At 38.6% G+C, this 20199-nt stretch overlaps 2 protein-coding genes across 8 annotated transcripts in view; one reads left to right on the top strand and one right to left on the bottom strand.

The window, feature by feature from the left end:
* The window catches only part of Arhgap24 (Rho GTPase activating protein 24), a 486377-nt gene extending 479536 nt beyond the window's left edge, over positions 1 to 6841 (top strand). For all 5 annotated transcript variants that reach the window (XM_048784717.1, XM_048784718.1, XM_015499205.2 and 2 more), the window contains one exon: positions 2533 to 6841. In XM_048784717.1, coding sequence (XP_048640674.1) covers positions 2533 to 2776 — 244 coding nt within the window. In that variant the 3' untranslated portion in view covers positions 2777 to 6841. The remainder of the gene's footprint in view (positions 1 to 2532) is intronic.
* Positions 6842 to 16108: 9267 nt separating this feature from the next.
* Positions 16109 to 20199, bottom strand: part of Mapk10 (mitogen-activated protein kinase 10) — a 174287-nt gene continuing 170196 nt past the window's right edge. For 2 of the 3 annotated variants that reach the window (XM_015499176.2, XM_015499179.2), the window contains exon 12: positions 16109 to 19890. In XM_015499176.2, coding sequence (XP_015354662.1) covers positions 19748 to 19890 — 143 coding nt within the window. In that variant the 3' untranslated portion in view covers positions 16109 to 19747. Of the gene's footprint in view, positions 19896 to 20199 lie in introns of all 3 variants that reach the window. The other variant, XM_015499180.2, reaches the window with a different exon arrangement.

Here is a 20199-nt window from a genome sequence, read left to right as displayed (position 1 = left end):
GTATCCCTTTCAATTCTTAAATGTTTTTATTCACCTTTTGTCTATTCCATCTCCACCATTTTCTGTTTTCTTTCTAGAACCTTATAATAAGGTATGCTGAGTTTTCATAATCTATCTTCCATCTCTGTTAACTTCTGTTTCTTATTTAAATTGTCCTATTTATCAACTCTAAGACATTTTGGTTTTCTCATATCTCTTTTCTGAATTACTAATTTTCTCATTTGCTGATTTAATTCTGCCACTTCTACAGGTCCCTGAGCAGAGTTTATGTAGTCCCATTTTTGCAAGAAAATCTATGTCCCAAACATTCATGAATAACACACATCTTTCTGCCTCTCTTATTTCAGACCTCACCTCCTGTCCCTGTGCAAAAAAGAAAAACTTAGCCCTGGCCTTGATACAGAGTCAGCACCCCTGTGTACTTCCACTTACTATTCAGTATTTGAGTTTCTTCCATGGTTCTGGTGACTGAGGCATTCTTTTATTTATTTTAACACTGACTATGCATTTTAAATATCTCATATTTTTTCAGTATTTTTATGTATAATGTATTGGGAGGGATTCCTTCTGTATTCAATTCCTTCCAGGACTCCTTTAAAGTCCTGGAAATTTCATGCAAGTACCTGATATATACAAATGTGTCAACATATTGTTTGTAAGGGTTCACTTTCTTAGTATTTTTTTTTAGCTTCTTCCAACATTTTTAGGTCTAAAATACTTTAGAAAGCAAAGAGAATATATTGTATGATAACTCTGGGTAGCAACCAGCAGAGTACCAGATTCTTACATAAAAAAATGTGATCATGTGCTTAAAATAGTTTTCTCAAGTATGAAAGAGGAGAAATTATTATTTTGAAATTCCAGTTGTTTACAAAGGTAGATTCATTTTAAGTGTTTTTATTATCTGGATGAAATACCCAGAGAACATATTAGGTTTGTTTTTATTTTTTCAAAACAGAAAAGTAATTGAGATTTTAATTTGATTGTTATTAAAATAATCAGATTTTTGCAATCTACACACACATTCACCTTTTCAATTTCAGTGGTTAGGTAAACTTGAGTGATTCCTATTTGACTTTAGGGGAAATGATGAAAAAGTCAACTATTACCAAGATACATCTTACATTAAAGAAGTATTTAATACCCCTCTTTTGAACTCTGCACATCGGTACATGTGCATGTGTGTTTACATATATAAATGTGACTTAAGTCTTATTGGTTATGGATATTAACATAGTCTTTGTTTTTAAAGAAATTACCTTAAGGATGGGGCTGTGGCTCAGTGGTAGAGAGCTTGCCTGGCACATGTGACGCACTGGGTTGGATCCTTAGCATCACATTTAAAAAAAAAAAACAAATAAGTTATTGTGTCTATCTTCAACTGAAATATATATATATATATATATATATATATATATACACACACACACACACACACACACACACACACATGCATACTTACATATAAATTATTTATCTATTTATATATTTTTATTTATATATATTTAAATATATGTATATTTAATGGGGAGTATCAGTGATTGAACCCAGGGGCACTCAATCACTGAGCCACATCTCTAGCCCTATGTTGTATTTTATTTAGAGATAGGGTCTCACTAAGATGCTTAGCACCTTGCTTTTGTTGAGGCTGGCTTTGAACTTGTGATCCTCCTGCCTCCGCCTCCTGAACCACTGAGAAAAAATATGTTTTTTAAAAAAAAGAAGTTACCTTAAATTCTATAGTTCTCCAAAATACTACAGCTATCAATTTATAAGTTGTAATTTACCTGTACCCCAGGATGCACTAACAGTTTGGAAAGCAATGAACCCTGGTGATGGCAGGCTGGCTGCCTGGATGGGATGCATGTTTGCAAAGCCTCCAGTGCTTATTTAAGTGATAGCAATAATGTCATTGTTAGACTTAAGCCCACTTCTAAGAATGCACTTTTATGGAGTAATTTAATGCAATAAAAGAATAAAAATGGAAGTTAAACTTTTAACTCACTTGGCAGGGTCAGCTGAATACTTTGATTACTTTCTTTTACGCTCCAGAAAAGTCCATTCTTAGAAGTGGATTTAAATCTAACCATGACATTATTGTTATCAGAATTTTCCTTTGACAGAAGGCAAATGTGTTTTTCCTCCTCTTTCCCCTTCCGTTTAGTGAACTAAGTGTCTGGGAAGCTTCCTTCCTTTACTGCCTCCTGCTTCTTTTCTATGAGTGCTATATGACCTGATCCTCTGGTTTCTTTGGGCCAAATTTTGTTCATGTACTACTATGACAACTAAATGCTTCCAGAAGATGCCTTGGGGCCTTATTACAAATGAAATGACAGTAAATCATTTAGCAAATAGTAAAATGAAACCACAAAATAAAACCTTTTTGATCGTTTGACCTTGTGTCACTGATTTAAAAGGCCTCCTTCTAATTTCCTAAGCACTGTAGACACAGAGGTAAGAACATTTGAATCCCTCTTGCATTTCAAGTGAATAAATTGCTTTATTCTTTTTCCCTATTTCTATCCTCTGTAGCTTAGAACAGCGAAACTTGTCTTTGGAAACAGAAATGATGAGTCTCCACGATGAACTGGATCAAGAGAGGAAAAAGTTCACAATGATAGAAATCAAAATGCGAAATGCTGAGCGTGCAAAAGAAGATGCTGAAAAAAGAAATGACATGCTACAGAAGGAAATGGAGCAGTTTTTTTCCACCTTTGGAGAGCTGACAGTGGAACCCAGGAGAACCGAGAGAGGAAACACGATATGGATCCAGTGAGCCTGCTTTCTCTGCGTCTCTGATGGCTCTTGGAAGAACTCTGGGGATTCTGGTGGGAAACAATATGGGATCAGGTGGCTGGTCACCTGGCTGTACAGAGATCTCACTGGTGAAGGAATATCATTTACAGTCATTAACTATCCATATCTGCAATGTGTACCAAAGTTATATCATGCCCCATCATGCTACTGTCAAGTGTTCAACTGGATATGTGTATATAGAGTAGTTTTTAAAAACTAAACTAAAAATAAGAAGCATATCTCAAGAATTATTTTATTGTAAGTCTCCTCTATAAATGTTAAATTGATATGTGTTGCAATTTAGCTTGCTTTCAAGCTTCACCCCTTGCACTTAACATAAGCTATTTTTGGCATTGTGTTATCATCTGCTTATTTTATAGATCAATATTTTTATTTCCCCTTTTGTTGAGGAAATGAAGATAAGAAGAAGTATAAATATATACAAAATATATAAGATGAGTTATTAAAAGCGAAAGAATACTTTGTGGCTGTGCTGTTTGTGCCAATAGACCTCGCCATGACCAAAACTAGAAATGTAAATAGTTTTATAAAGTACATTAGAATCACCAGATACCTTTGAACTGCTCTTTTAATTCTTCTCTTGGACCAGCTCAGATTTACTTTGTGAGATAATTTGACACAGATAATTAGTGAGATAACTTTGAGGTTGTGTAAGAAAGTCCCTTTCTCAATACCCCTGTCTACCTTGCCAGATTCACAGATGGCAATATCTCCCATGCAAGATTCATCTTAAGGAGGAAAATTGGTGAAGAATATTATTTAACCATTCATGCCTCAAATTGCTCTGTCCTCCTGAACTGAGTTTTTATAAATGCTGGATGGTTATTGGAGACATTCTTCCTGCTATTTGGAAGTTAGGAAATGATGATTCTAACCCATGCCTCACTTGAATACCTATACCATGTATGAGACTGCTTTCCTGTTTCCCAGAGATTGCACTTTGAATGACAGAAATGAAGTGGTATCACTGGTGTCCTCAGTGAAACCACTACAGTATGCATCATCTAGTGACATATTTCTTTCACTCAGGCTCTTGTCATCTGGGAGTCTCTCTTCACCACAGATGGTGAAGGCAGTTTGCAGCAAGATGGTGGGAGAAGAGGACCAGGAGGAGTTGGGGGGAAAAGTTTAGAAGAAGCAAACTATTTTGCTTCTAATGTCAACAATATCATTTTTTCTATATTGAAGACATATTTACTCAATTTTAAAACACGAATGATTAAAGTCCAATTTGACAAATACGTTAACTTTCTAGAAAACTCAGAGTTTTCTGAAGCTATTCTTTTGGAAAGACAATTCTTCACACACCAGTCAGTCAATGATTTGGGGAAGCCAGGTAAATAAATCTCACACTAGAGCACAAAGTCAGAAAGGCATAATCGAAAATAAAGACTACTTGAGTTTATGGGATTTGTGGTTTTGGAGATTGAATGTGTGTTTATTTGTTTTCAAGGAGGGTGGTCTTTATAACATTCATTCTTGTCAATGTTCTGCTTTTATTTACCTCTCCCCACTGAGCAAGCTTATGTGATCTTTCAGTATCAAGCAGCGACTATATAGCAATATATACTTCTTTATCTTGACTTACCTTTTATCTGTCTTCTCAATTAGGAAACTAACTACAGCTGTTACAAGGCTGGAGCAGCTGAGGTAGCACAAAGGACCCCTTTCAAACTCTGATTCTTGAGATCAAGTCAGAAAGATTTCAGACATGTCACTCAGAGTGACAAGCATGATTGTGTTAGAGGAGATAGGAAAGGGTAAAGGGGAAACTCTCAAGAACCGAGAGGGTCCTCTCAGAGAGGAGAACACCAGTGTGCTTTTTTCCCTTCAGTTTTATTAAGGGTCCCAGGAAAGTTTCAGAGAGTTCTGCCCAGATTCACCTCTTTTGACTAACAGCAGGATGACATCAGATTTTCAAGCCCCCACTGCCATGACAACTCTAGGTCACGTTGGTCAGTGCTGACCCATTCTAATTGGGCCTGTTCTTACAGATTTTATGGATGGGGTAATTATCCTTATCTTCCTGAGTTTTGGAATTTGGACAGTGTAAGGGTCACAGAATTCTTCCCCCATCCCTCCTGCCACTTCAGGGAAACTTGTGTTCTTAGTGTTTGGGCATGTTAGGCTTGCCTATCTCCTGCAGATAGGAAGTCATTTGCTGAGGATGTAACATGTCCTGTGAACTTAAGCCAGGCAGGGCCACAGGCAAATGGCTTTTTTTTAAGTGAAAGCATGTGGGGGCAGCCCAGTGAGCCCATGTTATAATTTTTTTTTAATTTCACACCATTCACATATGTCTATTCCATATCAGTACTTGGATGTCCTAATTCAGATTCAAAGTGGGCAAAATCAATCTCAGTAATTCTCTCCCCAACCCCCAGCCTTTTTTTTTTTTTGCATCTTTCTCCCATCCTTGTCTTATCTAATGAAAATCTTGAATTCATCCAAAAAGTTATATGATGCAATAGTTAAAATCAAAGGTTTTGCAATCAAACTGCCTGGGTTCGAGTAGTCTACAATTTCCCCATTGTTATTGAACCTTCCATGCAAATTGTTTTCCCTCTGTGTAACTGGAATAATGAAAATATCACTCCTCTAGACCTGCTCTATGATTTTAATGTGATAGGTTGTGTCAGACTGATCACAGCAGCTAGCATACAGGAAGGACTCGTTTTTCCTTTGTCAGTCTGCAGTTCACTCACCAGGTTGTCTGTTTCTTTGGTCAGTTTTCCTCATCTTTTGATGAGAGCTTCTTACCCAGAGCATATACCCTTTATTATCTTTATTTGCAGGTTGCCTTTCTAACTCACCCATCTGAACATAGTTTGACTTTTCTAATAAACTTTGATGACTTTCCCTAGACCAAGACAAAGTCCTTCACATAAAATTGGTCTGACTTCCAGTTTCGTTTATAATTTCCTACCACTTCCTGTTACACTTGTCATACCAGTTGACACCTCTGGAACTTCCCACCTGCTTTTTCTGTTTCCTTATCTGTCTTCCTTATCTCCTGCACAGTCCAGTCTTCTGGTAAGAGCCAAATCATTGTTAGTTCTCTATGAAGCTTCCTAGAATCTCAAAGCAGAGTAAGTTTACTTTTGTGCTCCCAATTTGTAGCTATTTCTTTTAGAATCTCCTATAGCTTGTTATTTTTGTTGCCAAATAAGAAACATTTCAGGAGGCAGCAAGGTACAGTGGAAATAGCAGGTAATTGAGATCTAGATAAGCATTTCACCAGGCTTTGTGCAGTTGAGCAAGGACAAGTCACTGAACTTCTTTGAGTCTGTTTTCTGGCCTGTGAAGTGGAAATCCCTTCTACAAAGGGGCATTGTTATTCCTAAGGGGAATAGGTCATAGGACTATTCTAGTACCTGTTGGTTCACTCAGCTGATAGCTCTATCCATAACTGTATCTCCTAAAAGAACCAGAATTGCATCTTATTAATCTTTAATCCCTCCCTCTCCCTTCTTTTTTGGCAAATGAAGTGCCAAGGCAAAGCATTACTAATGATTTTTGGAAATAACACATAATCATCTTCCTGGTTTTCAACCTTTGATTTATGAGGGATGCTTTCATTAATTTTATCGATCTCCATGACAATGTCCATGAGCAGCATGTCCATCTGGTTCTATTAATTCAGCTAAAAGCCTTGAAATTATCAACTGCAAAATGACATAAGAGTAATTTTTGAGATGAGTTAAGGATACACAGTAGTTGTCATGAAGGGTTTATTTGCTATATCCTGTTTATACTACTTGGATGTCCTAATTCAGATTCTTTGAAACTATGTAACTAAAAGGATTCTAGATTACAAGCTCAAGAGAAAGGTTTTGCTTCCATGTTGGTCCTACTATGTTATCTTCACTTGTCAAACTAAATGGCTGGGTATCTTTTGTAGAGTATTGAAAATATAATCTGTGCGACATCAGGCCAACTGGAACATGGACTTTGTATGTTACATATCATGAAATTATGAAAAACTCTTGAGTAGAATTTAAATAAAGACAGTCTTATTTATTCACTAGCTGGGGCTTCCTTCAAAAAACAAAACAAAACAAAAAACAACAACAAAAAAAAACCTAGATCATTCCCAGGTAGGACAGTGTACACCACAGATATAATAATGTGGCCTTTGAAATTCAGGCTAGCTTTACAGAATGCAATCTCAGCCACAAACCCCAGACTTCCCTATCTAGCAGAGTTGCACCCAAATTTGAGTAACTTCATAGAGAAGGACATGCATGCGAATTTGGAATTAGAGACCTAGGTTCAAACCCCAGCTCTGCACTTGACAGCTGTACAGACTTTACACAAGTTACATAATACTTATAAACCTGAATTTGTTTGTTTGGTTGCTTTGAAAGTAGAGATAACATTAGTGCCTCCCTTATCAAATTTCTGTGAGGAAGAAGTGTGATCCATGAAGTTCTTATCACAGGGCCTTGCACTGTGATAGAAAGTGCTTAATAAACAGTTACTGGGCCTCAAAATATTCTTAGTGCAAAAGCATTTCAGCTCCTAGAGAACAGAGTAGGGTTCTGGCTTCAGTAATTTGTCATACTCAGCAGCAGCAAGAATATTGTGTTCACCAGCAAAGGATATAATTATATCCTGGTCCCAGGGTCTCTAATCTTATCTATTCCCAAATAAGCTTCCACAGGTTGATGGCAAAGAAAGAACAACCAAAGCACACTTTCAGCCCTGAGAAGAAATAATCACATCATGCTCGAGGATAATGTCTGAGAAATTACCTGCAACTGTCCTTCATCAACTGTCCATGTCCATGCTGAAGATGGTGTTGGTTGTTAAAGGTACTAAGTAAAATAGAATGGAAGTATCTAAGGATATGGATTGGTGAATAGAAGGGTGCCCTGGAATACCTGGTCTCCAATGAATATATTACATGATGTACTAGAAAGGTAAGTAAGAGGTCACAGAGGTGAAGCTATGAAAGACACTGCAGAGCTAAGATCTTGAGACATGACATGAAGGATGAACCCGAAGTCATCAGCCAGGGTGGCAGTTTTAGTGAGGGGCTTTCCTAGGCCATGCAAAAGCAGGTGCAAAGGTTCTGTAAGGGCAGACCCTGGGGAGCCTTTGCAATGAAACAGAAATGGCCTATCAAGTCTGTGATGTAGGGATGTCAGTGTGTATCTCACTTCATCAGCAGCATACCCTAAGATCCAGAAAGAGCCTTAGGACCAGGGTGGCTTCTTCACTCTGATTAAAGAAAGCAGCAGAGCAGGAAACGTTTTGCCTTGTTTGAACTCACAAACCACAGGAAAAGAGGACTGGCTGAGTGGCTCCCACAGGTCTATTTCATTATTCTTTTTATGGTCCTCTGAATTGTACAAGTGGGGAATGAGCTGAAATTTAGAGCTGCCCAGCTTAAAGGCCACTTCCCGAGAAGTGGCTTGGAAAACGAATAGTTCCCTAGACAGCTGATACCCAGGGAACCTTCTGTAGATCTTAAGCAGAAAGTGTAGCTAGTGGAAAGTATGGTTTCTATGACTCAGATCCAGGACTAAATGATACAATTTTTTGTAGTACTGTGGGATTGTACCCAGGGCTCCACACATGCTAGGCAAATGCTTTATCACTGTATGAATCCTAAGCTTTATTTTTTTTAACTTATTTTGAGACAGGGTCTCACCAAGTTGCTGAGGTTGATCTCCAAGTTATGATTCTCCTATCCTGAATGGCTGGGATTATAGGTGTAATATAATCCACTGAACTCAAAGTACTATTTATTTTAAACCATATCTAGTGGCTACCCATATGGCCCCTTAAGAGCTAAGCTCAGGTGACCAGTTCATACAACAAAGTTTACCTTTCTTAGGAAGGATATCAGGAGAATATGGACTTGTTAGAATGGAGAACCCAATGGTCACCATTTTCTTTGAGTGATTGTGCCTCTGACCTCTAAGGAAAGCTCTGAGCATCCTACTTGTCCTTGTGAACTTGTCATGTCCATCTCATCCCTCTCTTCTCAAAATACTCATTTCCTGCCACCTCACAATTGACTGACTATGAATCACAACAAAGGGATCTCCAGGTGCCATGATTTATTTGTTCCCTCCAAAACTCATGTTGAGATTTAATTACCATTGTGGTGGTGTTGGAGGTGGATCCTTGATGAGAAAATTAGGTCATGAAGAAAGTTTAACTCCTGGACTTTAAAGTTTACCTCCTGGGATGGGTCTACTCTCGAGTTGGTAAGTAAGTTCTGCTCAGGTGGCACTAGATGAGTTACTGTGAGGGCAGGTTGATATAAAGTGAGGCTGTGTTTTCTCTCTTCCACACACACACCTACTTGCAAGCTCTTCCAATGTCCACCATATTTACAAAGTAGTACCTGGCCCTAACCAGGTATGTTGCCTGATCATGGACTTAGCAGCTTCCGGAACCATGAGTCTTAATAAACTTTTATTTTATTTTTTTAAATTACCAAGTATTCGGTATTCTAATGTAGCAACAAGAAAGGAACCAATACACCAGGGTTCTCACGTTCTCTCCCTGATGCCTATTGCTACACTCCCATATCATTCTCCGGCATCTGTATGCTTATCTCCCTATTGCTCAGTGTCTTCTCTCACTTACTCTAACCTCTGATCCCCTCTCCACTCCTCAGACCTTTCCATTTTACCTTCTATGTCTGGATTATACAGCTGTCATTGTCCTTCCATAATCCTTTTCTCTGAGACATGGTCAGCCCTTGAAGAAAACACTTCCCTTACAGCCTGTTAGGTGCAGGACAGGCTGAACTGAGTTGTCTGCAGGGCATGCCAAACAAAGTTAGCTGCAGGGTGACCTGGCCACTCAAACCCTCTGTCTGGTTCTTTATCACCTGTTTGCTTCAAGCCCAAATGCCCAAGCCCCTGCTCAAGGCTGAACATTCAACCCACCATTCAAGGCTGAACACTTAACCCGCCTTGTGCCAACAAGGCAGCTTGCAGACCCAGAGACCCCCATTAGATTTGGGCTATAAAAACTCCCTCCTGCCGGGCCCCTCTTTCTCTTGCTCTCTTGCTCTTGCTCTTGCTCTCGCTCTCCCTCTCCCTCTCTCCTCCTCCCTCTCTCTCTCTCTCTCTCTCTCTGCTCTCCCCCCCTTTTCTTCTCTCTTTCCTCACTCTTTCTTTTTCTCCTCTGTTGCACTGCTGCAGTAAAGATCTCTTGGTCGCTCCAAGTGTTGTGGTCACTTTCCTTTCACAGCCCTCTCCAGTGGTTTCTTTACCCACAACCTGCATATCACACCCTTCCAAACCTTAGAAGTTGCTCTAGTCCCTACTTTTTCTTATCATTTACTGAATATCTTAATTCCTAACCAATGGTTTCTCGTATCTCTCCTCCTTCTCCATCCACCAACTTGGCCACTCACTTCAAAAAAATCTCACTCCTCCCTGCCTGGACCTGGGGCTGTACTTCTCACCTCATGCTACCCACACCTGCACCATCCCTAAGACTTCATTGCAAACATCCCATTCTGATAATCAACGCTCTTTCTAGGCCACTCCCCTTCAGCACTGTCCCTTTAAATTTTCTCAGACACTTCCCTAAGTATGTCTAAGCCATCGACTTTGCTAAGATTTCACTAGCTTTCATCGTATGGTGTCCTTTCTTCCCTCCTTGACCAGCTTAGCTCCTGTGGTTCCTTATATCACTTATCCCACTCTCAATTTCCCTTTCTCATATCCCCAGCACTGTAGCACCCATTTGAAAAAAAAAATACATCTCAAGCTAACTTTGATTTCTGCTTATTCCTAACCTGCATCTAATAAATTAAACATGACTGAAGAGGACCATGTTGATTGTCTCAAATTGCAATTATGTAACCACAACTGACATGGCTCACCACTGTCCAGAAACCTGTCTTCACAGCTTCCCAGGTCAATTTCACACTTTTCCAACTTCTAAAACTCTTCCCCTCTTCACTCACAACCGGCAACTTTGCTTCTGTCTTCCCTGAATTTCTCCTGTGTATGCCACCTTTCCTCTGGCTACAGTGACGGTGCTGCCTGTTGTAAGCAGCACTACTCCTCTGCTTACATTCCAGAGCCCAACTCTCAAGCATATTGCACCATCAGATAAAAGCCTTTTCTCTTTTACATTATCAAGATTATTCTTTCTCTATTAGTTTCATCAACATATTCCCATGCTGTAGTTTTTGAAAACCCTCTCATCATCCCAACTCTGCCAGTTGCCCATTCTTTCATTTTTCAGATGCCTTCTTTACATCGCTTCCAGGGCAGCACACTTTCCAGGTATTCTCCTACCTCACAGACATCCCCTGTTTCTGATGTCTCTTTATTGATGTGGGAGGCATCTTCATCTTCCATCTCTTCCTCAGCGGCCCTTGGTGCCCTAGTGGTTTCATACAGACTTATAGTTTTTAATACCATTTACAAGCTGATTACTCTCAGATTCATGTTTCAGCCCAACTTCTTGGACTCCAGCCTAGTAGAAACCCCTGCTATTTATGTGGATATCTAATTTGCATCTAAAATTCCAAAAGCAAATATGACTTTTATCCCAAATATGCCACTAACCTACTGTTCTACAACTTATTACACCTTCATTTATCTCATGGTTTAGATAAAAATAATCTAGACTTTTCTCTGGTTTCTCTCTCTCTCTTTCTCTTTTTCATACCACCATATCAATCCATCAGCAAATCTTGTCGGCTCTCCCTTTACAATATATCCGTACTTACATCCTGACTTAATCCTTCTCAGATCATCTACTTCCTAGTCTAGGCTCCTTCAGGTCTTTCTGAATTTCTGTTATATCCTATGATAATTGGATTGTTTTTGGTCTTCTCCCTATACTTCTATTTAGGATCTAAAGGAATAGTTATAATAAGAAAATTCGGATGTATTGTTTCCTTGTTCAAATCTAACCATCTTTCAATTTGGAAATTCCCAAGATCTGTCTATGCTCTGCATCCTGCCTACTGCTCCAATTTCATTTGCTGTTCCACTTTTTCTTGTGCCTTCTGCTTGATCTGCAACACACTCTGCTGTTCTCTGTATTATGCTCTTTCTACAAGCCAGCTCTTACTCCAGGACCCTCACTCACCCTTTGAAATAGTCTTCCTGGGATGCTGATATGCTATTCCCTCACTTTATTCAGATCTATGAGTAAATGTCACCTCCTTCAAAAGGCATGCCCTGACCACCTTGTCGACAATAGCATCTCTTTTTCACCCCTACCCTTTTAACCTACTTCCAGTTCTTATCACTTACTTCTATAATAGAATGTAGATTCAGAAGTCTGGGGATGCTGAACTCATCACTGTGGTGTGTACCTAGAATGGTTCTTAGAAGATTGAAGCATTCAATAAACATGTGTGGCATGAATCAATGAATGATTTTTTAGGATTCAATGTCAAATTTGTGGTGCAGATGTTCAGGGATGTTCTGAGTTGAATCTTTTATAGAAAATAATAAATGATTGCATGATACCTTAAGTTATTTTAGGACTCCAACAGTCACCCATAGGCTAAACAAATTTCAGAGATTTGGCTTCAGTGTATCTATTCACTGCAGAGATACCAGTACCCCTGGTGATTTTGTTTGTTGATGTGGATATTGTGATGCCAGCAGTATGAGCCTCAAGCTCAGCATCCAAACCCCATAGGAAACATGTGTTAAAGCAAATCTTTTGCACTGCAGACAAACACACATACTGTTCTTTATATAAGTTGTAAAAATGATTTCATCTCCCATAATATAATGGAAAATACCAAAATTCTCTTAAGCTGATTCATTAAGTGTACTTAGATACAATTAGACAAAATGAGAACATTGGAAGAAGCAGATTTGCTGTTTCATTGCTTAAAGCATACAGTAAAAATGGATTCAAGTAATACCACTAATTTAAATACTATTATTTAAGAAAGCAAATGATACAAAGATATTTTGCTCTTATCACTTATTTTTAAATACAGATTTCTTAACTCTGAATTTTTGAAGATAAGGACCACACATTTTGTCTCCTACACAAAGGTACATAAAGGTGTTCAATAAATGTCTTTGGAGTGAAATAATAAACTGTTTTAAAATATAGCTCAGAAATTAGACTAGAAATTCAGAATGGTGTTCCTAGACCTTGCTTAGAGCCAATTTTGTAATATATTAACATTAAGGAAGAGGTGATTGCATTTTGCAAATCTTCCTCTTATAAAAGAAATATTCTAATACTATTAGTTCTTTTTGCCTGTGTAAAATACTATTATTTGCATTATAAAATTTTATTTTATATAATTGTTTTAGACAGTATTTTTGCCAACACTGATTTAAAAGTGTAAATGGAAGACAGATTATATTTGAGATGGTTTTGCAGGCAGTGTGGAGGGTTTATAATATGGATAGTGTTTGTGCCTGCTTTTGAGTTGCAAAGAATATGAGCCATTGGTTTAACTGAAAGAGTCCAGACAAGGTAAAATGAAGAACAATACCAGAAACTCATTGATGAGGAAGGGAAAATTATCACTTCCATGGAGTGAAGCTTGAATCCTCTAAGTTGCCTTTTAGACTTCTTTTTATGTTGATTTTATTGAACAGGAAAAATGCGTCTTTAAAGAAAGAAATATTTGACATAAAGGGAATAGAAAATTTTAAAAGGGTATTTGATTCTTTTCCACATGTTATCACTTTTCATGTGTCCCAGAAATGTAAATCTCCAGAGCACGTTTTCAGCAACATATTTAAATTGATCTAAATTGTTGAGCTGATGGAATTCAGTCTGGTACCAAGACTGAAGACTTTCAAGGTAGGGTGGCTCTAGACAGGAGGTGACCAGAGGTGACGGACCCTTTTGTGTGCTTCATTGTTTGCAAATGTCTTCCAGGCATGCCTTTCAAAACTCTTGCAGAAAAGGAAGATTACATGTACAAAAATCATCTTGGTGAATCTGTAATATGAGAAATCTCTACCTTGGCTATAACTAGGGCAGCTACTGAACAAATAAACTCATCCTTTTAGGTTCATTGTTCTATACATTGCTTCAAAAAAGTAATGCCCAATAGCCCCACTTCTTGTACTTGCAAACCTGGTCAAAATTACCAAATATTTGGTAATCTTTTATGGTACCTAGAGCATACCATTAACTCCTTCTGACTCCATGTGCAATCATCCTGTGGAATACAATTTCCCTTCTTATTCTTGTGGTACCTATGCTTCATCACTTTTAGATTCATTATTTAAGAAAGAAGGATTTGTGAAGGAAAGTAGGACAGGAGCTATTCCAGAGGTACTGAAAGGCTGTTGGTTTCTATTTTTTTTCTCAAATAAATAAAAGAATAAGCATGATAACCCCAAAGAATAGGTATGTTATTCTTCCAGGCTTTATAATAATTGATTTGTTAATAAAACATATTATTTATAGAAATAGAAGGGCCCCTCCTCAATATTAAGACACTGCCTGGTAAACTAAACAAGATCAGTGGCTTCCTTCTTCATCCAGCCACAAAATCACATTTTTTAATTCACCAAAGAGTTTGAGATATTAAAGTTGGCTACCATGTAGACACAGAGAAATCTCTTGGATAATATTTAAATGATTAGATTTTCTGATAATTAACCTAGGAAATTTAATCCTGCTTTTCTTACTCAATACTCCTAGAACATGACCTGTTTTTATTTTGCTGATTTTTCTACTTTAAAGAAAATTTACTAAATTGTAGATATACAACTAGTATTAAATGACATAAATGAAGTTATTTTTAGAAGACGCCAATCTCAAATGAAAACACAGCATTCTATGGTTGTATTCATAGTATACACTCTTGACCCACGGTGAGAAATTAGTCCATTGCTCATTTCTTATTTATTCCCTGGTGCAATCAGACCACACTACAAGCTTCTTTCACCAGGGGTCAAAATGAAATGATGAGCGACCCGTCAGAGTTACTGTCTGTACACAAAACCCACGGCAACAATCACAATAACCATTGTTAACAGGCAAACTCCAACAAAGTCTGGGTTTGGATTTAGTTTTATGTTAATAGAATCAGATTTCCTTCAGTTTTAATAATCCATATGAAACAGAAACACAATATATTGATCAGTAACCCCTATGAAGAGTCAAAAGAAGTCAAAGTTCTCCTCTAGTCCAAAGACAATATAAAGGAAAAATTGGAAACGAAAAAATGTGAGAAAGAACACAGAAATGACTTGAATGATTTCAAATCCCTATTAGACATCACCAAGATTGCATTTTATCCATCTGGCTGCTTGACTTCAGTTCTCACCTCTAAGACCTTGTAAAAAAACTGGACCTGTATGGTTCTGACTTCCAGGGTTGACCTAAAACTGTAAGAGTATGTGTGAGAATGTGTGTGCATATGTGTGTGCTTTAAGTACATTTTATAAACAATGGACACAGGACAATTCTCATCATTGGTAATCGTCTTTGGAGTCCAATCATGCAGAATAACAGGCAGGTGCAAGTTAAATCTCATTGCAAGATGGACATGGCAAGGTGAACAGATAATGCTAGATAAGGGCTGGGAGATTTGTTTCTATTAGGATATACTGGCCATCAGTCCCACATAATCAAAAGGTAGATATACAGGAGTCCAAACATAAAGAGAGGCTTCCATTTCCATTTGAATGACCAAAGAAATGGGTTGAAGTGAACAGTTAAAGAACTAAGTGCAAAAAGAAAAATGGAGGGGTGGGGGGAGAGAGGGGGAGCAGAGAGGGAGAGGGAGAAATCCTATATTGTAATCACAAGGAAAATAACTAATTTAACTATTTACATTGTAACATTTTATTGTTTTTACATAAAGGAGTTTCCTGGTTGGTTTAATAATATCTGTATAAAATGTTGAACTCTTACAATTAAAATGTGTGTGGAGGACTGATTGGAGAGGGGGATTACTCTTCAAACCCAAAGAGGAGGGGATAAAAATTCCTAGAGCAAATTTACTCCTCTGAGATGCAGAAGACCTTTTTTCCAGCAAAACTAGTTGACAGCAGTCTTGCATAACATAATGTTTTTAAGATGCAGATTGTCATATGTTAAGAGAATTGAACAGATATAGATTTTTTGTGTGTGTCTTAGGTTATACAATGAATATTTAAATTTTTAGACATCCATTTTATTGTTCTTTCCCCTGACATGTCACAAAATTATTTATGTATTCTCATTTGTTTCATTGTGCCTTTTGCCAAGACTAATTCTCTAATTTGCCAGTCAGCTGTTATCAGTATCTTTAGATAATATTTTTTCTGAAAATGACAATAGATTGAGAGAAAGTGTCCAGCTTCTTGGCCAGCTTTATTGATTAAATAGCCTCCTCTAATTGGTGGAAATTGACCTGGGCCACCACAAAGCTCAGACATTAGATTCTTTTTTTTTTTTTTTTTTTGATGGTGAAATCTTAGTTTCAGCTTTTATTTCACAATAAAAAATTTTGTTGTAAGGTTAATGTATCCCTTTGTAAAACTGAGCATACTGAGCCCCCAAACACATATAAAAATAGCAAAGACATGTCTAAATTGGTGGTGATTTAGTTAAACTCTCACAATTTAATTCTTTCTACAGATGGGTACCAGCCATCCCTTCTGCAGAACACTACATAATATTTTATTAAGAATTACTGTGAAACCAATTGCCTAGAGAGGAGACAGAAGGTTAGATGCTTCAGAGTACCAACTTCCTGTTCCAAAATGAGCCCCCACCATAAGCAGGATCTCCACTTTTAGTAGAAATATAGTTCAGGTGACTTGACACTTTCCTGCCCAAAAGGTAAGACCATCTATCTTTTTGGAATAACAAGTAACTACATAGCAAACATTTGGTGCTTTTTCTATTTTGAAGAAAAGAAAACAATGCAGAACATAATATATTCTGTGAATTTGACCATAACATAACTATCTTTTGAAGATATCATAACGAAGGGGACCTAAGACAGGAAGGAGTGGGGGGCTTTTAAAGTGGTGATTCTCTTTGTTGTCCCATCTCCCCTCATCTGTCCTGCTTTGGTCACCTAGTAAAATTAATCCCACAAGAAGTCCAGAGGCCAAACCCTTACCTCTATTTGTAAATGCTGCTTAAATCCAAGTTTCTTGGCAATAACAGATCTATCACTACAGGTAACCAGCGCCAAGACCCATTGAAGGAACTGGAGATCAAAGACTAGTGGAGCTTAGGGAAGGCTACAATAGCAAGGGTGGGGAAATGTCTAGCTCTTGACAGATTTGGTCTGCGTGAATAAAAGAAACAAAATCCCATTGCTTGTGCAAAATGAAAGATAACCTTTCTGGGGCTGGGGTTGGGGCAGGGGCTGGGGCTCAATGGTAGAGCACTTGCCTAGCACGTGCAAGGCCCTGGGTTCGATCCTCAGCACCACATAAAAAATAAATAAATAAAATAAAGGTATTGTGTCCATCTACCAAAAAAAAAAAAAATAGATAGATAGATAGATAGATAACTTTCCTGTCAAGATCTTTGAGGATGCTGCTGGAGATCTCCCTTTGTGTCTGGTGTCATCTGTGACTGATGAAATTCCCCTCCAGACTTGTGTCTTTCAAGCAGCTGTCTGCTCTCTGCACTTAATCCCATGTGGTATAAAGTGTGTGTGTGGGTTGCGGGGATGAGGCCACAGATATATCAAGGACAAAATACAGAGGAAGAGGAGAAGTAGAGAGTATGGATACAAATAAAAGAAGTTTAAAAGAAAGGAATTCAACAGAAAGAAAAGTAACAGAGCTCATATGAAGGAGGGGGCATTAATATGACCCAGGTTATCTGAAATATTAACCAAAAAGAATGGTAGCAAGATAGAGTGGGACATTCTTATTCCGGGGGATAAGCTGCGCAATCTAATGATGTTCTCTCCATTTTAAGCAAATTGCCCCTTATGAGGAATCCTAGTGTGTGAAGCAATCCCACAAAGGAAGCACAGCTCACGTGGTGGTGGTGGTGGTGGTGGTGGTGGTGGTAGTGGTGGGTGCAGGTCCCTAGGGACTCTATTGCTTGAAAAGAGACAGCTTCTCTGTTATTGTATTAAGGCAGTTTGCAGAGTAATGGCATTCTCCTTCTCTCTGTTTCTGTGGGGCTTTCCATTTGCCAGTCATATCACACTCACCAACCATCCATTTCATGTGTTTCACTTCTTTTTCAGGTGAAATATCACCACATTGGTGAGCACCAAAATGGCTAGAGTGCAAATAACTGTGATGGTACTTCACCAAAGTGAAAAAAGAAGGGAAGCCTGTGTCTCGTTCCTATTATTGCTGAGAAGTCACACTGGTATTGCCGAGTATATAACCAAGAGGTTTCACAGTGCCTCCATCGGTGCTCGGAAAAGCACTTTCATTTAATTGAAACTAAATTCAGATGATTTTGCTAAACATCGACATTAATGCTTCATGGCTTTGAGACAAACTCATATTGCTAACACCATTTAGCCGCAGTAACTTGTGGCAGTTATTGCTCTCACATCTACTGCAGTACAAATTTCTGATTATCAGCCCTTCTTGGATTGTTCAAACTCATGAAAATAAATAAATAAACATGAAACATTAGTCATATAAAGGAGTCAGGGAAACTCCTGAGAAATACCAATGTCTCTGGAGATGTTTTCAAATGCTAATCCAAGGATCACCCTGTGCTTTGGGGATTTTATTTTAACTAGTTAATTGTATTTTTCTTCCAGAAGAGGAAAGCAGTATTTCTTCTCAAAATAAAACCTTGGCAGGATATGAATCTGGGAAGCAGTCCACAAATAGAAAAGTCAACCTACAATCTGAAAGGAGTCTAGGTGGGCTTGTGTTCTGCTAAGTAAGTCATAGGAAGGCAATTCCACTTTGTTTCTGGGAAGGATTCTTACCTTCCAAAGTGTATGTGATGACCCTGCCTCACCACCTGCCACTCTCCTACAGCCTCCTGTCATGACATGTAATCTAGAAATGACAAATGGGGGTCTACTCTTTAAAATATGGACAGTGGTGCCCCCTAGCACCTGGGCAATAATTTCCTTTTGGTTCTGGTCCACACCTCAGCCCTACTCTCTGCTCCCTGCAACCTGTTTGCTGTCTGAGAAAAGGTCCTCAGCCTTTATTCACACCTTCTTTCTAAAGGTCAAACCAATCAGAACCTGAAAACTGTTACCCCTCCCCACACACACACTGTACATAAGCATCACATATGTTCTTTCTATAAATTGGTATACAGGTGCCATTTAATCAGTTTAAATTTGGAAGCTACATCTTCAAGGGTCCGAGAGCTCACTCCCCTCATATATCCCCCTTTACATGGTTTCTTATAAGACATACAGCTTAATCAATTAACAAACTAAACAGCTTATATACTGGCAATATATTACAGATGGGTTTATGTCAGAGTAATAGATCACATGAAATGGACCATGTGGTACCCCAGTGCGTGATGTCTTGGGACAGCCCTGAGGACACTGACAGTAGCATCTCTACGTAGTGCTGTATGAGTACAGACACATGCGGATCTGTATCTACATCCATCTGACTAGGCCAAAAGGAGCAGGTAGATGCAAGATAGAGACACACACATGCTGGATGGGGCCACTGCACACCTTGTCATGCCATTTGAAAGGGCAGTTACGGGTTGCTGGTTTTGCAGCCATTTAAATTACACTTTATGTGAAAGGCTTCTCTAATTGTGTTTGATCTGCTTTCTGTAATAAGCATCATTGGAAGGAGACCAAAGCAAGAGCAACTAGAAGTTAAATAGACATTTCAGCTTAGCTGCATTACAGAACTTTGGAGAAGAAGCAGGCTGAAAGATTTGTTTCAATTTTAGGCTTGGATTCTCTCCCTTTCTGATTTCTTGACATTTTGTGTCTGCATTTGTGTGTGTGCATGAGTGTCTGTGTGTGTGTGTATGTGTGTGTTCCATCACATCATCTCCTGAAGAACGCTGGGTTTCGCAGGCAGGCGGCTAGTCACCTGCAACAACCCAGGGGTCCCGCCGAGGCTTCCAGGCTGCTGTCAGTGTCAGATGCCAGGGTCTGGTCGGTGGACATGGAGGAGATGTCATTGACAGACGAGGATGGAGGGAGACTCTCACTGCTGTTCACTGCTGCACCTGTGCTAAGAAAATGAAGACCAACATGACTAAATCTGGAACCAAACCCATCTGAATTTCATTCACAATGCTTGGTTGGCCAAATGCAAGACAGATGTCTAGTCCATCATTCATTCCATGAACCTTCATAGAAAAACGGATGCAGGGAAAATCATGATAAAACAATACACAGTCCCTAGGTACCAGTTATTCACAGGCTAGTGCAGTGGTTATTACATCTCATTCTATATTAGAAATCACCTGTAATGGTTTTCAAAAAAAAAAAGACCTACACACTAACATCCACTCACACTGCCCTCCAATACCCTG

This window comes from Marmota marmota, unplaced genomic scaffold (assembly GCF_001458135.2).
Source record: "Marmota marmota marmota unplaced genomic scaffold, marMar, whole genome shotgun sequence".
Taxonomy (NCBI): domain Eukaryota; kingdom Metazoa; phylum Chordata; class Mammalia; order Rodentia; family Sciuridae; genus Marmota; species Marmota marmota.
Note: the sequence above shows the minus strand (reverse complement) of the source record. Positions and strands in the feature narration are given on the sequence as shown.